We start from the raw sequence: 18,038 nt of genomic DNA, 5'->3' as shown, positions 1-18,038 counted from the left end.
GTTTTCTTTGGTTTTTGCGTTTTGTATCTGCTAATTTGACTGTTTTTCTGAGTATCCTGTGGTGGTGTAGAGGTCAAGGCGCTCGACTGGTTAACAGGAGGGCGTGGCTTCAATCCCAGCCGAGGTATGGAATTTTATCCTCAATATAATTTGAGAATTTGACCACAATAATAGTAGTAGCCTACTGCTGGAGTAAAGGGACTTATCAGTCCTATGCGAGCAGTAAAAATAAGCACTATTATTATCATATAGGTAGGTACCTACGTAGGTAGTGTTTACATAAAGCGGAACTTTGAGCAGGGATGTTTGGTATGTGGAGATCATACTATTCATATTATTCTTCTCGATCGAAATAAATGTGCCAGCCTACTTAGCGTACGTACATACATACATACGTACAGACCATGGGCTGAAAACCACTTTTTTGGAATCAGGGCACCCCGAAACGGATATTTCCACCCATTTCCCGATTTTGAAAATTTGGACCGATTGCAATACTTTCTCATTACCTTGTATAGGTTCCCTATACGTAAAGGTAATAGAAAGTAAAAATGGAATGAAAATATCTAAATTTGAAAATAGGTATAAGTACCTAAGCTGATACCTATTGAAAAATAGTGATAACAAAATGCGTAGATAGGTACCTATTCGATCTCTTTGAGCCCCTAACCCAAATCCCTATGGTAATAAGCTCACAGCGCGTCGTGCGATATTGGTAGATGACGTCATCACGGGAGTACAGTGTTGTCGCTAGGTATGATATCGGCGTGCTTGAGACTCTCATGTTCCGAGAGCTGTATCTCACGATCTAGTGAACGCATTTTCTTCGTTTTAGTCTCAATATTTTTTTTAATTTTTATAGTTTTTTCTGAGATAATAAAAAAAAATCATGAGAATCACCAATTCTTAATCATGGCATCAGTTTTTAAAATGTAACCTGCGGGATACGCCTTGACGGATATTTGGTTCTGAGACCAATACACAAATACTAATCATATTTAGTATAAAAGAAACAAGTTTATAAGTTAATTTATTTTTTCCAATTTCTTTGTTATTATTTATTAAGAGTATTTTCTATTTTAATAATATGTAAAATATGATGTAGGTATGTATTATTTTTTTAAGAAACAGTTTTATGGTTTAAATTTAAATTTTATTATTCTTAATTGTAAGTATAACGTGTTTGTATTATAAACTTGTAAATAATTTCTTTAAAGTAAAGCAAAACGAATTAATGCTGATTTCAATTTTGCATTTTCTTAACTCCTTGAAGTTGAGAGCAAAACAGAAATGTATTTCCACCTAACTCGGAGCTGAGTTTAATGAGATGAGAAAACACTCATGTATCTCTGTACTTATATAAGTTTTCAATACGGCTTAGTCTAGTTGTCTAGCACATTATTGAGTGTTTGATTTCCTCTATAAATTCAGCTCTTAATCTTTTGAGATATTGAATTTAAACTAGTCATTTGTTTTCCTTGTGATTTTGTCAAGCTAAAGTCATTTTAGGAATAAGCAACTATCAGATATTTCACATTGTGTGATTATGAAGATCTTTATCAATGTTGCAAGAAACAAAATTAACAATTCACAAAACAATTCAAATCACGTAAAATATCATTGGGTGAAAAGTAGAATAGCTTTTACTGAGGTATATAAAATTTGATTTCCTCTTCTTCTTTTTATGATCTTCATATAGTTTTCTCTAATAATAGCAAACAATGACGTGAAAATACTCCTTAATGTCTTGTTTTTCACTAGCACATATCCTTTTGGTTCTGGTTAATAATTGGTTATTGCTCTGTTGAACTGTGGGTTTACTTAAATCCAACTTAAAAAGTTGAGATTTCACTTTTCCATATCAATTTTTGATGTATAATGAAAGGATACTTTGTATACTATTACTACCTAATAGTATGATCCTAAATTAGACTGAAGTCACCCGCTTTTTTAATTAATTAATCACAAGCCCGAGCGCACGCCAATAAAATTTATACACTAGTGATGACTAGTGGAAAAGTTGTTAGAATACATTCAAAAATATCAGCTGTCTCAATTTAATTTATTGTGATAGGTAGTAAATATTCAAATACAAAATTGTGGCCTTTGTTTTATATAACATTTTGTGATTTTGTGTCTTCAAGAAGTAATTTATTCATTAGTGATTTGTACAGTTAATGTAAACAGAAATAATTTGTAATTTACTCCTTTACTTGTAAAATATTCTAAAGATAAATCCTGTCTTGAACTTTTCTTTCTTTGCTTCTTATCTTTTATTCCCCACCCCAATAAATTGATATTATATGAAAACATTGTTTATGTAAAGTTATTTCCCTAGAATAAAATGTCACTCGTATTGTTTGAAAGAACTACACCCCAGCCCCAATATTTGTAAATGCAAAGTTAGATTATGTATAAACCTAAAGGGAGAAACCATTTTTAAATTAAGGGCGAAGACGATGGCATGCTATAATAAAAGTAGACAATTTATAACTATACACAACTTTCTATCAGTAATAACGGATTATATTTTATCAAAAGAAGGTAAACTTGTTTATCTATATTTTTGTATTCTTTTGTAGAATAAATAAGTTTAAGTGTCTTGTTCATTTTATTAAGTCTATTTTCTTTTATGTTGAGCAAATCAGTTTAATTTAATATTATTTTCTTGACACTTTCAGTTAGTTGTCTAACAGAAATTAAAATTATTTTTCATCATCACTTTTCAACTGATTTCTAGTTATTTATTATACTGTTAATTTAATTTATTTCCTCTTTTATGGTAGATTTTTTTCTATGATTATAATAATTTTTATTTGAAATTTTAAAATCGCCCTCTGTACGTGAAGAACGAAAATAAAATTATTGATTCCTCATGACTAGAACTTTGCATCATGCCTGTATTAGGCAAGGATTAATACTCAGATACCTAGTACATGACTGTTTGTGATTTCTCTAATTTGTGTTAAGATGGACACGTTGAATAATTGACCAAGTTAGGCTTTCCAATAGCTCAAGGGCAAAAGTATTTTTCACTGATGTCTTTGAAAGTTTACTCTTTAAGTCACTGCATCATCGAGAGCGAGTTTGTTTTACTTTGTATAATTATTTTATTCAAATACAAAATCTTCTCGAGTGTGTTTCTAGTTGAAAAAGAGCTCGATCGATATATTTTACTTGCAGACTATTTTTTTGGTCTCTTCGTATTTTTTCGTATCTCCTAATTTTATTCCTATATCCTCCCTCGGAAATACTTTATACATACAATTTTTATCCGGAATTTTTTACTAGGTTGTTATAAATAAGCATTTTACTTTCTATTCTGAAGATGTAACTCCAACCTAATTTTGTTCCTGTAAGGCATACATCGCCTTGGAGGTACAGCTTTTCAAGAAGTTTTCATTATTTTCACTAAATACAAAGAGTAATGATGTTGCCTTTTGTTTGTAATATCTTGTAGTTGTGTAGGTACACAGAATTATAACCAACGAAGAGAGTAAATACTCGTAATTTTTTATCAAGAATACGCTCGAAAAAGTGGTGACATTTCAAGTGATAGCGAATTAGCATGGATTTTGAAAAGGTCTCGGTACTTACGGACGTAGGTACCTACGGGTTGTGCCCAAGTTAATGGATATTACTACAACAAGCTGGGCCCGTCCCTCCGGGAATTTTTTAGCCCGTAGTTTATTTGATCGTGATTAGAGAAAATCAGTACCTATGTACCTACCTAATTTGTTTAATATTCAGTTTATTATCATTCTTGATTTGATTTCACTTTCATGTAATGATTTAAAATCAAGACTAGAGCCCGTTCTCCCTTTATTCCCAATATAATGATTAAGACAGACAGACACCAAAGCGAATACAATAGTCCGTCCTCTACACCTTTTATTATTAGTAATAATAAAGGAAGGACGGACTAAAAATCTAATTCTCAATGTATCTATGAGGTCCTATGCCTCTATGGGCATTAAAAATTTATCTATAGGACAAATGAACCTTTGGGATTTGGGAATAATTTGTTTTCTTTTTTTATCATCATTTATTTTTTATTCACACGTCCTTTATATCAACAGCGACAAATAATTAGTAGGTACCTACTACCTAAGCTACTGTCGAGGAAAGTAAATGTAACTACAAAGCAGAATAAATTCTGCTTACTTATGGCTAGTGTCCTTCGTAAAGAAGCTTTATAACAGCTCGACTCTAAAGGAAAACGAATTGTATTATTTCTGTTATTTGCTCTAAATTATGATACTATTTTATGTAGCAATAATTAATTTATTTTGTAATATGTATTTAGTTATTTTCAATAAATTAATATTATTGATAAATAAATTATACTTTATTTTCAACCTATGACGTATCTTATTGATTTGCACATCTGCATGTAGGTACTAGCGATTTGTCCTTTCTTCTACATTGTTGGGAATCAAACCCGGCACTCTGGAATGTAGGTAATCCCGTGGCTTTTTTTTTTTTTTTTTTTTTTTTTTTTTTTAGGTTTTCCGAATGTTTGGGCATTTCCCTCCAGGCCCCTAAATACCTATTTCCCTCATTCCAAACCAAAAACCCTTTTTTTTTTTTTTTTTTTTTTTAAGGTATTAATTTATTTAGATAGAACGTGGGTTGGCGTGATTGACGGCTTGATAAGGGAACATTTTTTTGTTGGTCTTGTAAACCCGGCCTTTCAGCCGGCATTTTCTCAAGCTCTGTTAGCTCTGTGCGCGCTAGGCGCTTCCTGACTTTGACCTCTGGAGAAAGAGAGGAACACGGCAGTTTTCTCTTGTATGTGTATGCTCAAATAATTACAATTTTGGAGTTAGCTGGATCAGAACAACCTAGATTTGTAAATTTTAGAGGATTTATAATTAATTAATAATTATCACTTTATCATTGAAAAAACTGATTGAAAATACTATGAAGCATAATTATTATGCTTCGACCGGCAACGCTGTAGTTTCATGTTTCACTATCAAGCAAGTGCTGCACTCTACAGTCTAGAAATGAAAACTGCTCAATCGCAAAACAAAAATTCTAAAAACCAAATTCCCGTCTGAGAGGAAAGAGATGTGGTCATCATAAATTTATTTTTACAAAAGTGAAGTTTTTAAGTCGATTGCTACTTTTCGATCTGCGATCAGCGATCAGTGTTCCACTGTCCCTTCAACTGTTTGTGCGATATTCGAAGCGGTGTTTTCGGAACTGTGTGTGCAGTTGTCAACCCTCATCTGGGGTTCCCAACTATTCGAAAACGACGTAGTTTAAAATAAGCCGAATTTGTCTTTTTATCCTCTCGAATTGATCAATCGGTCGCTAATTGAAGTATTTTTTGTTGATGATGAACGGAGATATGAATGAGCAGTACGGAGATGGTTATATGGAGCCTGAGGAGGAATGGGAGCGGGAAGGACTTCTGGATCCTGCCTGGGAAAAACAGCAGAAGAAGGTAAGAACTCCTCCTCTTGTGTTTAGACTGTGGTTGTCTGTATTGTTTTGGTCCATCACCAGCTTCTGAAGCTGAAGCTGTTCAATGCAAATCTCTCATTTCAAATGTTAGATAGGTAGGCACCCATTTTTTATTAGTTTTCCTTGTCTACTTCAATAGTAAGTTTTCTTCACTCACAAGGCATGGCTGAAGTTGAAAACTGTTAAAGGTGTAAACAATAAATCACACTCAACTGTGATGATAAAAATATGAATAAATCTCGTTCTTATAATATAAGATGTGATGATAAAATAGGTATTGTTCATTTGGGATTGATAAATCATCACCTTTAAACTTTGTGAAAATTTTTCAATCAGTCGCTTTTCTCCAAGTGATTGACCAGCAGATATATTATTTTTCATCCAAGACATTAATTAATTATATGAGAACAACTTTCTCACAAAACTCACAAAATCTTTTTCAATACTTCCCTTTTCTAAAACCAACAGGGCCATTCCACCATGTTACCGTACTTTACATTATGCCGAATTCTTACAGATCTAGAATTTCCCTTTTCTTATGGGATGGATTGTTAAAATTTCGCAGGAGTAAAAATACTGAATACCTATTTACTTAAGTTCTGTAGAAGAATGACACTCGTATTTATGAACAAGAATGATCGTTCTTAGATCAGTCTCAAGTCAAAATTGACCAATCAAATGCCTTGAGACTATGCTTAGCACGAACTTAAGAGCCAGAACTTTTGTTCATAAATATGGGTGTAAGTGTTGTCACCTAATAATTTGTAAAGTGTCTCATTACGTCTGGAAGTCTTTCTAGTTTCTGGTATTCAAGTACCTAATAAACTTAAAAATGGCAAAATAACTGACTGATCCTAATGCTCAGTTTTATTTTCCAAAAGTGCATGGCTGTACACTGCTTTGCATTTTGATATGAAAAAAGACCTACTAAAATAAAAGATAATGTATGTGCTGGTACTTACACATCAAGTTGATAACCTATCAAGTAAAAGTCAAAGAATTTGTTTTACTAACTTAATAGCAATGTAAAATGTACTGACATTTCTTATGGTTTTCCAATGGCCCGATTGTCCCGAAAGATTAATACCTACAGAAATAATGTTAATGGAATTTGTATTTGGTCATGATTTCCCATTCTCTTGATCTTGCATGGTTACATTTTTTCCATCTCTATAGAGAGATTTTTTTAAAAATCAGTTTGGTGTTCTAGAGAGCTTCTTGAAGTACCTATTAAAAAAAGCACAAGTAGGTAGCAATAGTACCTAACGCCTAGATGTAAACAGAGATTTTCATCATACACCAACACATATTGCATTCAAAATTAAAAGAAGTGAAAAATTAGGTGCTCAAGTATGAGCAAATGGGGGAAGTACTTAAGGTTAACAATACCACATCCAAAATTGTAGGAACCTTCAATTTCATGCCCACATGGCTGTATGGTTGTATTCTCATTTTTGGAAACTTTGGGTTTTTTTTTTTTTTTTTTTTTTTTTTTTTTCAAATTCTATCTGGATCATTGTCCCACTGCATAAGTACTTTGATATTACTTACTTATTTCAATTAATTTCTGAATACATACTTAGAGTAATTATCAAAGAATATGCTTGCAGTTGGGCAGGTACAAAAAAATGAAGAATGTAAATAATTATTTTATGGGCATCAAAACCAAGTGTTTGTAAAATGTTATTCATAAAGTGTTCCCTTGCCAATGGTTCACATTTCACTGTTTCTCATTTTATTTTTACAAGTCTAGCTGACATAGTTATGTATTTTATTTTTAGACTTGACAATCTAGTTTTTTGAGACTCAGTTCAATTTTGTCTCTCTCATCAGTATGATATTTTTTTTTTTTTTTAATACAAACAATGAATGGAACAGAGGAGGAGATTCAAATATGTTCAATGGCATAAAATTAATGAACAACCTGATGTATGGAAAGTCCATTGAAATAATAATGATAAAAAAAAAGTAAGAGAAAAAAAATCTCATACCAGGGTGGTCTGAAAGAAAGACCTTATCATGTTTTTTGTCACTGTTGATAAGAAGATAACTCTTTCATATAGATGAGTATTATTTATGTTTAAAAACATCATTTGTAGATGTCTCATTGATGCCTTCTATTGCAGAAAATGTGCTATCATTTCATGATTTCATATACCTAACCTTTTTATACAAAACCTTTTACTTGGATTTACAAAAACAAGTTCTTATTCATTCCATATTCATTCTACTCTTAGTTTGATCTCACCCTGTATAGGTACTAATGTACCTTGGTATATTTATGCAAAAGGTAAACAAATTTTTACCTGTTTGTTTTTTAAGGTAGATGGTACCTACTTTTTTTGCCATGCCTTGTTGAATATATCAATAATGCATGGTAATGTATCCAAGTACCTCTATTGGAAATTTGGTCAACAAATGAATAGCATAGGGAGAAGCCAAGGTGTGGTTAGGAAACGAGGCAAAACAATGTAACATTTAAAGAGATCCCAAAATGTTTCATACAAACAGTGAGTGGTGCTGTTTTCTATTTATTTTCATACAGTTAATATCAGATGTTTTCTCGTATGCCAAAAAGATATTTTTAATTATATTAAAGTGTATAATAATGAGGCATTGAGGCTCCGTATGATATTTTCGTCTTCACACTCTCGTGCCCATTTTATATTTAGGTATCAATACGCACTGCTAACTTGGTGTACCTACACTGATAACGGAATAGTTTTGTCATGATTCAGAGGTGGGAAAAATAAAATTTTCTTTTTCTTCTCGGCGTAACATTCGTCGCTAATCTATGCACTTGCATTGTGCTCGATACAAGTGAGATGTTTTTCTCGTCATTAGAATGCACTGTAGGTGTGAATAGTGGTTTAATTACTGCCTGTATCACAACACCAAGGACTTTCTCAGCACCTACGTGGGGAAAACAGTTTCCAGCTGTGTAATATTTCAAAGATGATTGGAAAATGTCCTCACCTTTCTGAGGGCTGGTCTTACTAATCAGACCTACGCAAGAGTACAGGGTAGGCTCAGGGTCAATATACAACAAAGCATGAAATTTGCTTCTTTCTAGCTTGTAAACTATAATCTAGTTCTAGTACATCATAAAACACGCTTTATATTGATGTACCGCTCACCTAGATGTTTGAGTTTGACTAGTCTTATCGTTTTTACTGCGATAGAATTTACAACCGATTGCATCCATAACGATACAATTTTTCTCATAATTATCCATCGCTCCTCTCATTTGGAGGTTTATCGTTTCCAATCTGTCAAACAAATAATAATATGTGAAGCCGTCATATCTTAACCATATGAGCAGTGGTGGACGGGACTTCTAAATGTTAAAAGCGTTGACTAGATCATTGGTGCAAATGAGTCATAACAACCCATTGATTATAAGTTGAATTGCAACCAATGAGCATAGGTCGAGATACCTATTGTTTCCGTTTAGTTGAAATTTCTACGAGAAATAAAGAGGGAAATCCGTTTGATTGTTGAATCATTGGACTATATCCCTACTGTTTGTTATCTAAAGTTAAAAGTAAATACTTAGGTACCCTTACTAATGAAGGAAACATGGAAGGGTATTTTCAATGTTCAACCTTTGTACTCGTCCCATTTAAATAGGTAAAAATAATAAAATTGCCTAGTACCTATAGGTACGTTTTTATCCCTTTTTTGTACCTCTGTGTGCAGAGTCCTTTTGTAGCTTTTTGTGTGTGTACATTGTGATTTTTTTTTGTCTGCCTTTTTTTTTATTTCCTATCCCTATTATATGATCGCTGTCTGTGTAAACAAGGCTTTGTTTATTCACTTTTACACCACTGAGTCTGGGAGCTGAGAGTTCATTATTATAATGCTCGTTTCATAAGTTAAATCTGTTCTAAATCTAATGAGATTAGTCCTAGTCTAGCTTTCTCTCGTCTGGTCAAGTTCATACTGAATCTGAAGTTCTGATTTGATTCTGTCACATTCTGTGACAACTTGGGTATCGTAGTGGAAGCGGCAGAGCTTTTGTTTATCTTTCTCGGCCTCTACTAACCACTAGACAACTAGACTGCTGAAATGGGTAAGCTCTACAGTAGAAACCACGCTAGCTATCATACAAACCGTATCACCAATTATTCACGAGCTAAAGTGGACAAAATGTAATTGAGTAGGTAGTTAGTTAATCCCAAATCAGAATTCAGCTAAAAAGGTGGCACTGATTTCATGTTGAAATGAATGAAACATTTACAACATGTATGTAATTTGGGCAAGTGTTGGTGCATACTAATTATTATTAATGACACTTGTCACATTACATGTAGCATGGCGGAGTAAGTAGAAACAGTAGAGAGCACAAGTAGCATTCGGAAATATTTCTCAGATTGAAATATTTATGAATAATCATGTAAAATTCAAACGAGGTACGAAAATGAGTTTGCAGTTAAAGTAAATGTTTATGTGCATTATGTGACATTGTACAAGACAATTTGATTTCCTCTGATTTTAGGTGTTTATTTTGGGTTGCAAACATTTTTTCTCGATGCACCATGTCCAAATTATTTTTCTTTCAACATACTTTAATGTAAAGTGCAGAGGGTATTTTATTTTTGTTCGAGTTATTGGACGTGATTGGGACCGTTCGACATAATAGAAGTATGTCCCACGCGGAAAAGGTGCTAAACTATTTACCTTCAAGAAAAACAAGTAGTGGTAAATAAATGCACGGTGAGAAATGCATGCATCTTTGTCCGCAGTGCATGTAGTTTTGAACTTTGTTCAATAGAAATAAATTATCGCAGGTTCCTACTACCTATGCATTTTACATGCATCAGTACCTAGTAATGCCCTCTCTACCTACATTTGAATCATAGCAGGTTAAACATTTCGTTTGGCCTATGCCTGTGGAATGTTGGATGAACTTGAATCTGGCCGTAAGAGATAAATAAATTAAAATGACCCAATAATTTATTTACTATCAGTTTTGATAAGAACAGGGTTCATCTTTTGCTCGTCTATCATAGACTTGTGATGCTGGTGTATTCTGCGAGTGGCTATGGGATGTTCTATCTAGGTTCATTATGAGATTAAAAGGGATTTTTCTTTCATACACCCCCAGTCTGGTTTGCCCTCTATTTCCCTTTCGTAGTTTTCATCTGCTAATGACTCCTCTCCTCCAGTCTCTTCTTCTAGTTTCTCTCTCATTCATAATGAACTGTTTGCTCGTTCTTTCATTCTCTCGGTTCCTTTTCTTCCCCTGTGTCTGATACCTTCCCACGCTATTCTACCGCTGTTAATCGTATGAACTCGAGTCACCGCATAGAGAGCATCATACTTGGGATCGCTGTCTAAGATGAATACTATCTCCTATGTATGTGATGTGTCAGAAGTGAGGCGGGGAGAGAAACTATATTCAAAATCCGAAACGCATGCGTCTCTCCCATATTTTTTCGCGTGTGTGACGTTTCGAGTGTTCAGTTTTCTTTTCAGAAGGCCCATGCCCAAAAAAGGACTCACGTGGTCCACTCCCCATGAACTTTATCTCTTCTTTTCATCTTATCGTCCAATTGAGATTTGTACGATCAATTAATTTTAATATTTCACGCGTATGATTAATTAAAAAAATAAATTTACTTGAAAAAAAAAATTAAGAAATAATTGAAACTCATTTATCGGAGACATTCCTAGTTCGCTTTGAACTTGGTCTTTCTTCACTTCTCTGAAATGAAATTTGCAAGGGACAATAGAGTAGTCCCGCCTCCTCCTGTCCTTGATGATATTTTGACCCTTGTTCTGTGTGAATGTCAGAAAATAAACGGGAATTGAAAATGTATTTTGGGAATAGTTTTTTTTTTCCCGTTCTAAAGGCATGACTTACCTACATAAAACGAAATGTTGGGGAGTGCCTACGTGAAGTACCGTGTTTATGTAGGTAGATAGGGACGTCATTAGTGTAAATCTAAACACTTGAATCATAATATTGATGACATTGCAGAAGTTATGAGATCACAGCGGCTAATTTCAAGGGGACAAACTACTCTTGAAAAAAGTCCTAGCTTACCCATCAGAACTTTTCAACTTTCTTCACCACCATCACTAGCAGCCATAGTATGAACACTATTTCCTTCATGGTTCTCTTTCGGCTCAAACATGAATTGCCAGAAGTGATGTACGTCTTGTTTATTTTACAAGAAGACCCTGACTATAAATTTCCCACCAAACTATTCAGTATGCTGCCTGGTGCTAAGGTTGTTTCAGAGTGTGCCTGTGAGTATACGATAGGACAACAATGAATGAAACAAAGGTGTGTCCCATATTATAACATGACATTGTAATATCTATTAACTATTCCTACGGGGTGATAGATGTTAAGGTAACCTGTGATCTTGTAGTCCACAGTTGATAGTTCTTATTCTGGCGGTGACACTAATAATCCCAGTGTGTTGAGAGTTGAGACTTCAATTCGTGGGAAAAGATCCACTGACGTAGATAGAAGAATTGAACTCTCTTGCTTTGATCGAGCAGAATCTTTCAAGATCTCGAACAGCATAATACCTATTACTAAATGAACTTGTCTACCATTGTGATAGGTAGATTCTACACATGTGGGTGGATCTAAAATTTATATTTTTGAATGTCAATGTCGTCCATTGGGAAGTTGAGTTTTACTCCCATGTTCATCCAGTATATTACTTAAATACAAGGCACCATGTTGTCTTAAGATAATACATTGAAATTTCCTCATTATCAATATTGTTTATCAATGCTTTTTTTCCTTCTATCAATATGTTCGTACATTGTTTCTTTATTAGTTTTATTGAAAGAGAAAGTACAATCTAGTTTTGGTACAAAGTGCATATCAGGTTAAACGACTCCAGTGCAACCTACCTATTTCCTAGTATCAAAATTTACGACCTGGCTGATAAGTCGTTTCCTCAATGGTTTCGGTTGGCTAAATAACCAACCAAATGTCGTTTACTCAAGTAACAATTAGGTCCAAAGTTTTTTAACGAAGAACCTACAAGTTTGCTCCTGTTATTGATCAGTAAGATTAATTTGCTCTGCTGAAAGAAAGACGTTAATTTTGAGTTAGTTGAGTACAGAATCTCTGAGTTCTAGTCATTTATTTTTACTGCTACATATTACAATGTTATACAAACGGTATGATTGTTGTTTTAACACCTGTATCTTGTAACAGTTCCACACGATATCTACACAGGCTAATTCAACTCCCTAGATAACAAACTTAATGTCAAATACCTAATGCAATGATTTTATTTTACTCATTACCTAATTGAGTTTGATCAAACACGAAAAAAAAGTCCTTTTGAGCTAGCTAGAATTACCACCATTCGAAGACCAGTACAGCTAGTATGTGCTTTGCATTTGAAACAAAATTTTAAGATGTTTATTTAAACTTGTCTTTTTCCTTTAATTTTTCAATTTGAATTCAAAACAAAAACAAGAACATTGATAGACAAAATGAGAAATTCTATGATAAAAATAAAAAGCAGTTTATTCCACGGTGCCCACTCAAAACTTAAGCGACAAACTTGACACCACTGTCAAGGACGATGAAATTTCTTCTCTTTAATTTGTCTCTTTAAAATCTTCTTCTTTAACGAAAGCGTTAGAAACGCACTGTGTTTCTTTTTATTGTATTTCGTCCACCCACCCCCTCTTAGTCCAAGTCGATTTTTTTTTACTTACTTGACTTAGCTGTTAGAAATCATGAGAGGAGAGCTAAATTTTTGGAGTTTTGCTCTAGTCTCAGTCATCAAGACAGTGGCTTCCTTCTTTGAAAAATGGGCTCTAACAAATCTATAAGCACAAACGAATAGGTTTGAACCAACAAATGAGAACACTTGAACTTATTTCGTGGATCTGAACTCGGATGGACTCTTCTCTTTCAGTGGAAGAACATTTTTTTTCCAGCCAAGTCCCAACACTAACCCTTTCAACGCTCAATTTATTCCGTACATCTTACAAACAGTCATGGTTCCCAAGTACTTGTGTGTGATCTATTCGTATATTTCAACCTTAAGTAGGTAACGTTTGTATAATCTATCCACGTACTTCCAATACTCGAGTTAAAAAAAAAAAAAAAAAAAAAATGGTGTACGAGCTACTTTAATTTCGCGTAGGAGAGAAATATTTGTTCACTCTTACGGATCTTCAAAGTACATGATTGATTCATGTTTCACGTATGAACTCTATGAATCACTCGTAATACGATATGAAGGCACAGGGCGTTCGAAAAACACAGGGAATGCCCGAAATTTGAGTTCTTATTTGAAATTAAATCACTTTACCAGCACTGTACAAAGTACGCCCTCCCTCGGGATTTTTAGTAGAGACATGCCGTCTCTGTTGAGTGTTCTTTTCCCTTTAATTTGACCCTCGGAGCTCCCCAGTTCCCCATACAGACCACAGTATAAGCTTTATAATGTTGTGAAAAAACATGAATAATATGAAAAAATATGAATAAGTACTTATATCAAATGAATTTTTCTCCAAGGGGTATTAGCTGTAAATGAGCTCAGAATAGCTACCTCAGTTCTTTACATGAAAATAGGGCCACTTTAGGTCCAAATATTGATCAGAAGATATCCATTTCTGACTTTCATAGGTCCAAACGAATATCATTCGAATACTCTTGGGAAAACGACACTAACCTAACCTACTCTCCCTTTTGTTGAGGTACCATGATTTCCTTCTATGTCACTATCTAATGAACTTGAAATAACAGCTGATCTAGAGGGACCCCAGTGCTTGCTTTTTTTGCCTTATCACATGTCTGTCCAGTATTTTCATGGTCTATATCTATACAGTCTACACATTTGAAGGTCAACTATTTTGAAGCTTGAACTCCGTACTTGTTCACCAAGTTGATACTTTCTTTGTGCTCATACATTGTTCTTATGTTTTTTTTTCTTGTTGGGGCTTTAGTTCTAATGAAAATATGTTCATGGCTCAAAATTAGGACCACCAACCAACACACTTATATGGCCGATCTTGCCTCTGAGAGTTGACACAGCGTCTTTGACGTCTCCCATTTGATTTACACAGGCCAGTATTTCTTGAACTCTGGGTTAGCTTAAAACTCTCTGTGGTAAAATCAGGCATTAGTAAGCATAGCATAGTAGACTTAGGTACCCCTGGTACCCCTATTTCTGTATTGCTGTCAAAATTTTGCCTACACACTTCACGCTAACAGCTACTGTTCGGGAGAGTCTCAGATTTGATTGGGCGATGAATACACACTTCTTGTTCTCTCTCATATACCCATGTACGTGTGTACATAAAAGTATTTTTGGTCTTATTAGAAATTTTACTGTTTATTTACACGATAAAAAAAATTGCCTGGGGTATTACGTCACACGTATTTGAATGAATTTATTATGAACTCTGTTAGTAGGAGACTAACAGATTGGGATGCATTGTTGTATTTCCGTACTTGCTCATACCCGAAACACTTTCACTACTCCCAATAGTCCCAATTTTGAGAGAAAAAAAACGGCACTCAAGTGTCCCGTCTTTGAGCACTCTCTTTTCTGACACACCAAGTCCGACATAAAACATCAGGCAGAATTTAGTTTTCTCTGTGGCCAATTTAGAACCTTGCCATAGAAATAGAAAGGGTCGTTGGTCCTCGGAAATTTACTGAGCTAAGCAAATTGAAACTATTTGTCTGTTCAGTGGCTGGTCGCTTTTCCGTTCTCCAATAAATAGAAAAGTTGCCGAAAATTCCTCGAGTTTGACCCTCGAAATCCCTGACACTCGGATGTTCTTAGAGCTTACTGACATCCATCAATGAGTGAAGAGATAGTAAAGGGTCATGCACATGTGAAATTCAAATTTCTTTCTCCACACGGATTCATAGGTATAAACAACCGTATATTACTCGTACTTCATGCTGGTAGCAATTATCATGCGTTGGGCAAATTCGATTGTGTTTGGATAATTAAGCAGTTCACACTGCAGGGAATTTACATGGAAGAAAGTTGAACATTATTTCCGCACTCTCGGGATAATGGGGATTTCAGTTGCGTTAAGGAAGGGATACTAGTCGACCTGTACCTGTGAAATCAAACAAAACATCGACTGGGTGACTGAGAATGTATATTATGCCCAAGATCAACTTGAAATATTATACACGGATCTAATAATGAGAAGTATTCGTAGATTTTTTTTTTTTTTTTTACGAAGTATCTAATTACATATATCAGGTCGAATCGTCCAGCCATATTTTCTTCTTTTCTTGGGGTTTTCCTTGGGCACGATTTTCCAGGCATAATTTCTTGTTCAGTACGCTCTTCAGTCTCTTCTACAATGAGTTGTAGGTATTTACTTATCTTCTTTTTCTCGGAATTTCTGGAAGAAATTGCGCTATACCCTAGGACCCCAGGGGTAGGGTAACTTTTTTAGGTCTTTTATTCCAAGCTTTATATTTCATAGCTGTTCCTCTTGGTTCTACTATTCGCCCCCTAAAACTCCCACGAGGGACTCACTAGGTAAAGTTCATTCTAGAGTGCTTTGTTTACTTTCAGATCCACCTATTTAAATTGATTTCGTTTATCACCTCGCCTGTATTGCTATCGAGGAAATTCCATTCTCCTTATCAGACCCGGCAAACAAGCGCACACTATAATAGTGAATATTTCAGATAAGATAAGAGTCCCATTTTTGCACGCAGATAATGAAGTGTATGCGTTTGTTGTAACAGGTCATAAGTTAGCGTTCATGTGTAGTTCTGCTAGTGTGATATCACAGAAGAACTAGTCTGTAGAATTTTCCATGTATTGAGTCAGAGTTAACTTTATCTACAGAAGCACCCGTGATCCTTGATGTTTTCTTCGTCTCTCATCTTGTGACATTCTCTGTTTTCTCAGATACTTTGAAAATATTAACTGCATTGAAGAGCTGAATCTTGAAAATCATACATGACATCTTTCATGATAAAGGTTTCATTACAAAACTTTAACAAGTAACGAAAAAGGTAGAATGCGAATGTGCCCTTTTGAAAATCCCCTCATTTACCTGCCTATGTCGTGCTAAAACAGACAAACAAAAGCAAAAAAGTACATTGTATGAAATTTCTCCACTCAATTCGTATTCAAATAACAGACCATGGCATGGTTGTGGAGCAGTTGCGTAAAACAGTAGCCAAACTTTATCAATCAAACCTGGCACTCTTTTAATCGTCAATTGATTGCCAGTTGGTTATTTCCAGAACAAAATCACAAGGCTCATTTTTTATGACTCATTTCCTGGAATAAAAGTTTTGATAATGTTACTCAGTACTAGAGAGTGACGATTACTCGGAATGCAATCAGTGATTTCATTCAGGATGTGCTGTTAGCAATGTGTGGCAATTTTTCCATTTTTTTTTTTTTTTTTTTTAATTTTAAAACGATGACAATGTGCTTTGCATGTAAATAAATTTTTCCTTTTTTTTTTTTTTTTTTTTTTAATTCTAAAACGATGACAATGTGCTTTGCATGATAATGAAAGACGGCGTAATGCTTATCGTATATTCAAAGGAAGGACGTCTTTCAAAAGGCTGTAATACGAAATGCCGTGTGCAACATAGACAGCTGTAATTGCTGTCTAACTGATACATCAATAATTTGTATCTATATCATGTTTTACCAATAACATTCTGAGAATAGTCGAAAGTTTTAGCTATCACAATTTCATTTCGAAAACGTTCTTTTAGAAAAAGTACCTTTAATATTTTGGGCCTTGGGGCGAACATAGGTTCCAAACATGGATTGTAAATCAAAACGTTACTTCCACCTCTGTTTATTTTTTGAAGGCACCCTGTATATCCGTATCAAACATGATTGATATTGTGTTATGGTGCAGTTTACTACGCTTGACCTATGCAAAAATCTTACTATACATCATGTTCTAAAAGTCAAAATAATTTGCACTACTTTTACGTGTTTTTGATGAGTAGACTTTGCCTTGAGATTGAGACTTTGATCTCACCATACTCATCTTATCTAGTAAATGAGGAAATTCTCATGACTGTGGGTCCTTGCTACTAGCGGGAAGTTAAAATAGGAAGGAACTTAGACAAGGAGTAAAATCAGCAGTAGAGAATGATTGTACCTATATGTTTAAAAAAAAAAAAAAACTGATTTATATATATATATATATAAAAAAAAAAAAATGTGTACAATAGTGTAGATGCTTAATGGTCCTCTCTTTAGAACGTCCCGTCCCCTTGCTGCAAAACTGATTCTGCATTATATCGTAATAATTTAAATTTAAGGATTGAAGAAAGAGTGATAAAAGGGAAAAAGGAATAATGAAGTGCTCTCTCTTTGATTCTGCAAAGCTCTTGTCTATTAACTTACTTTTATTGAGATTCAATGCTGCATATGCAAGTATTGATATGTAACGTAAAACGAAATTGGTTATCGAACCAAGGGAGATATTTCACATTGAAAAACTCCGTGATGTTCCTTTTTTTTCACGTATTAATTCGAGCATAGATATGAGTTGCGGTTTTACACTATCAGAGATGAGTCCACGAAGATAGTAGGTACTATGACTTTCACACAGGAATT

General features: G+C 34.3%; 1 protein-coding gene across 1 annotated transcript in view; it reads left to right on the top strand.

Annotated features, from left to right (window-relative positions):
• The first annotated feature begins 5,051 nt into the window (after positions 1-5,051).
• The window catches only part of LOC103506762 (alpha-actinin, sarcomeric-like), a 38,825-nt gene continuing 25,838 nt past the window's right edge, over positions 5,052-18,038 (top strand). The window contains exon 1 of the mRNA XM_008471162.3: positions 5,052-5,452. Within this exon, the coding sequence (XP_008469384.1) occupies positions 5,342-5,452 (111 nt within the window). The 5' untranslated portion in view covers positions 5,052-5,341. The remainder of the gene's footprint in view (positions 5,453-18,038) is intronic.

Source organism: Diaphorina citri, unplaced genomic scaffold, assembly GCF_000475195.1.
Source record: "Diaphorina citri unplaced genomic scaffold, Diaci psyllid genome assembly version 1.1 scaffold260, whole genome shotgun sequence".
NCBI lineage: Eukaryota > Metazoa > Arthropoda > Insecta > Hemiptera > Psyllidae > Diaphorina > Diaphorina citri.
The sequence above is the reverse complement of the archived record's forward strand: the minus strand, read 5'-3'. Positions and strand labels throughout refer to the sequence as shown.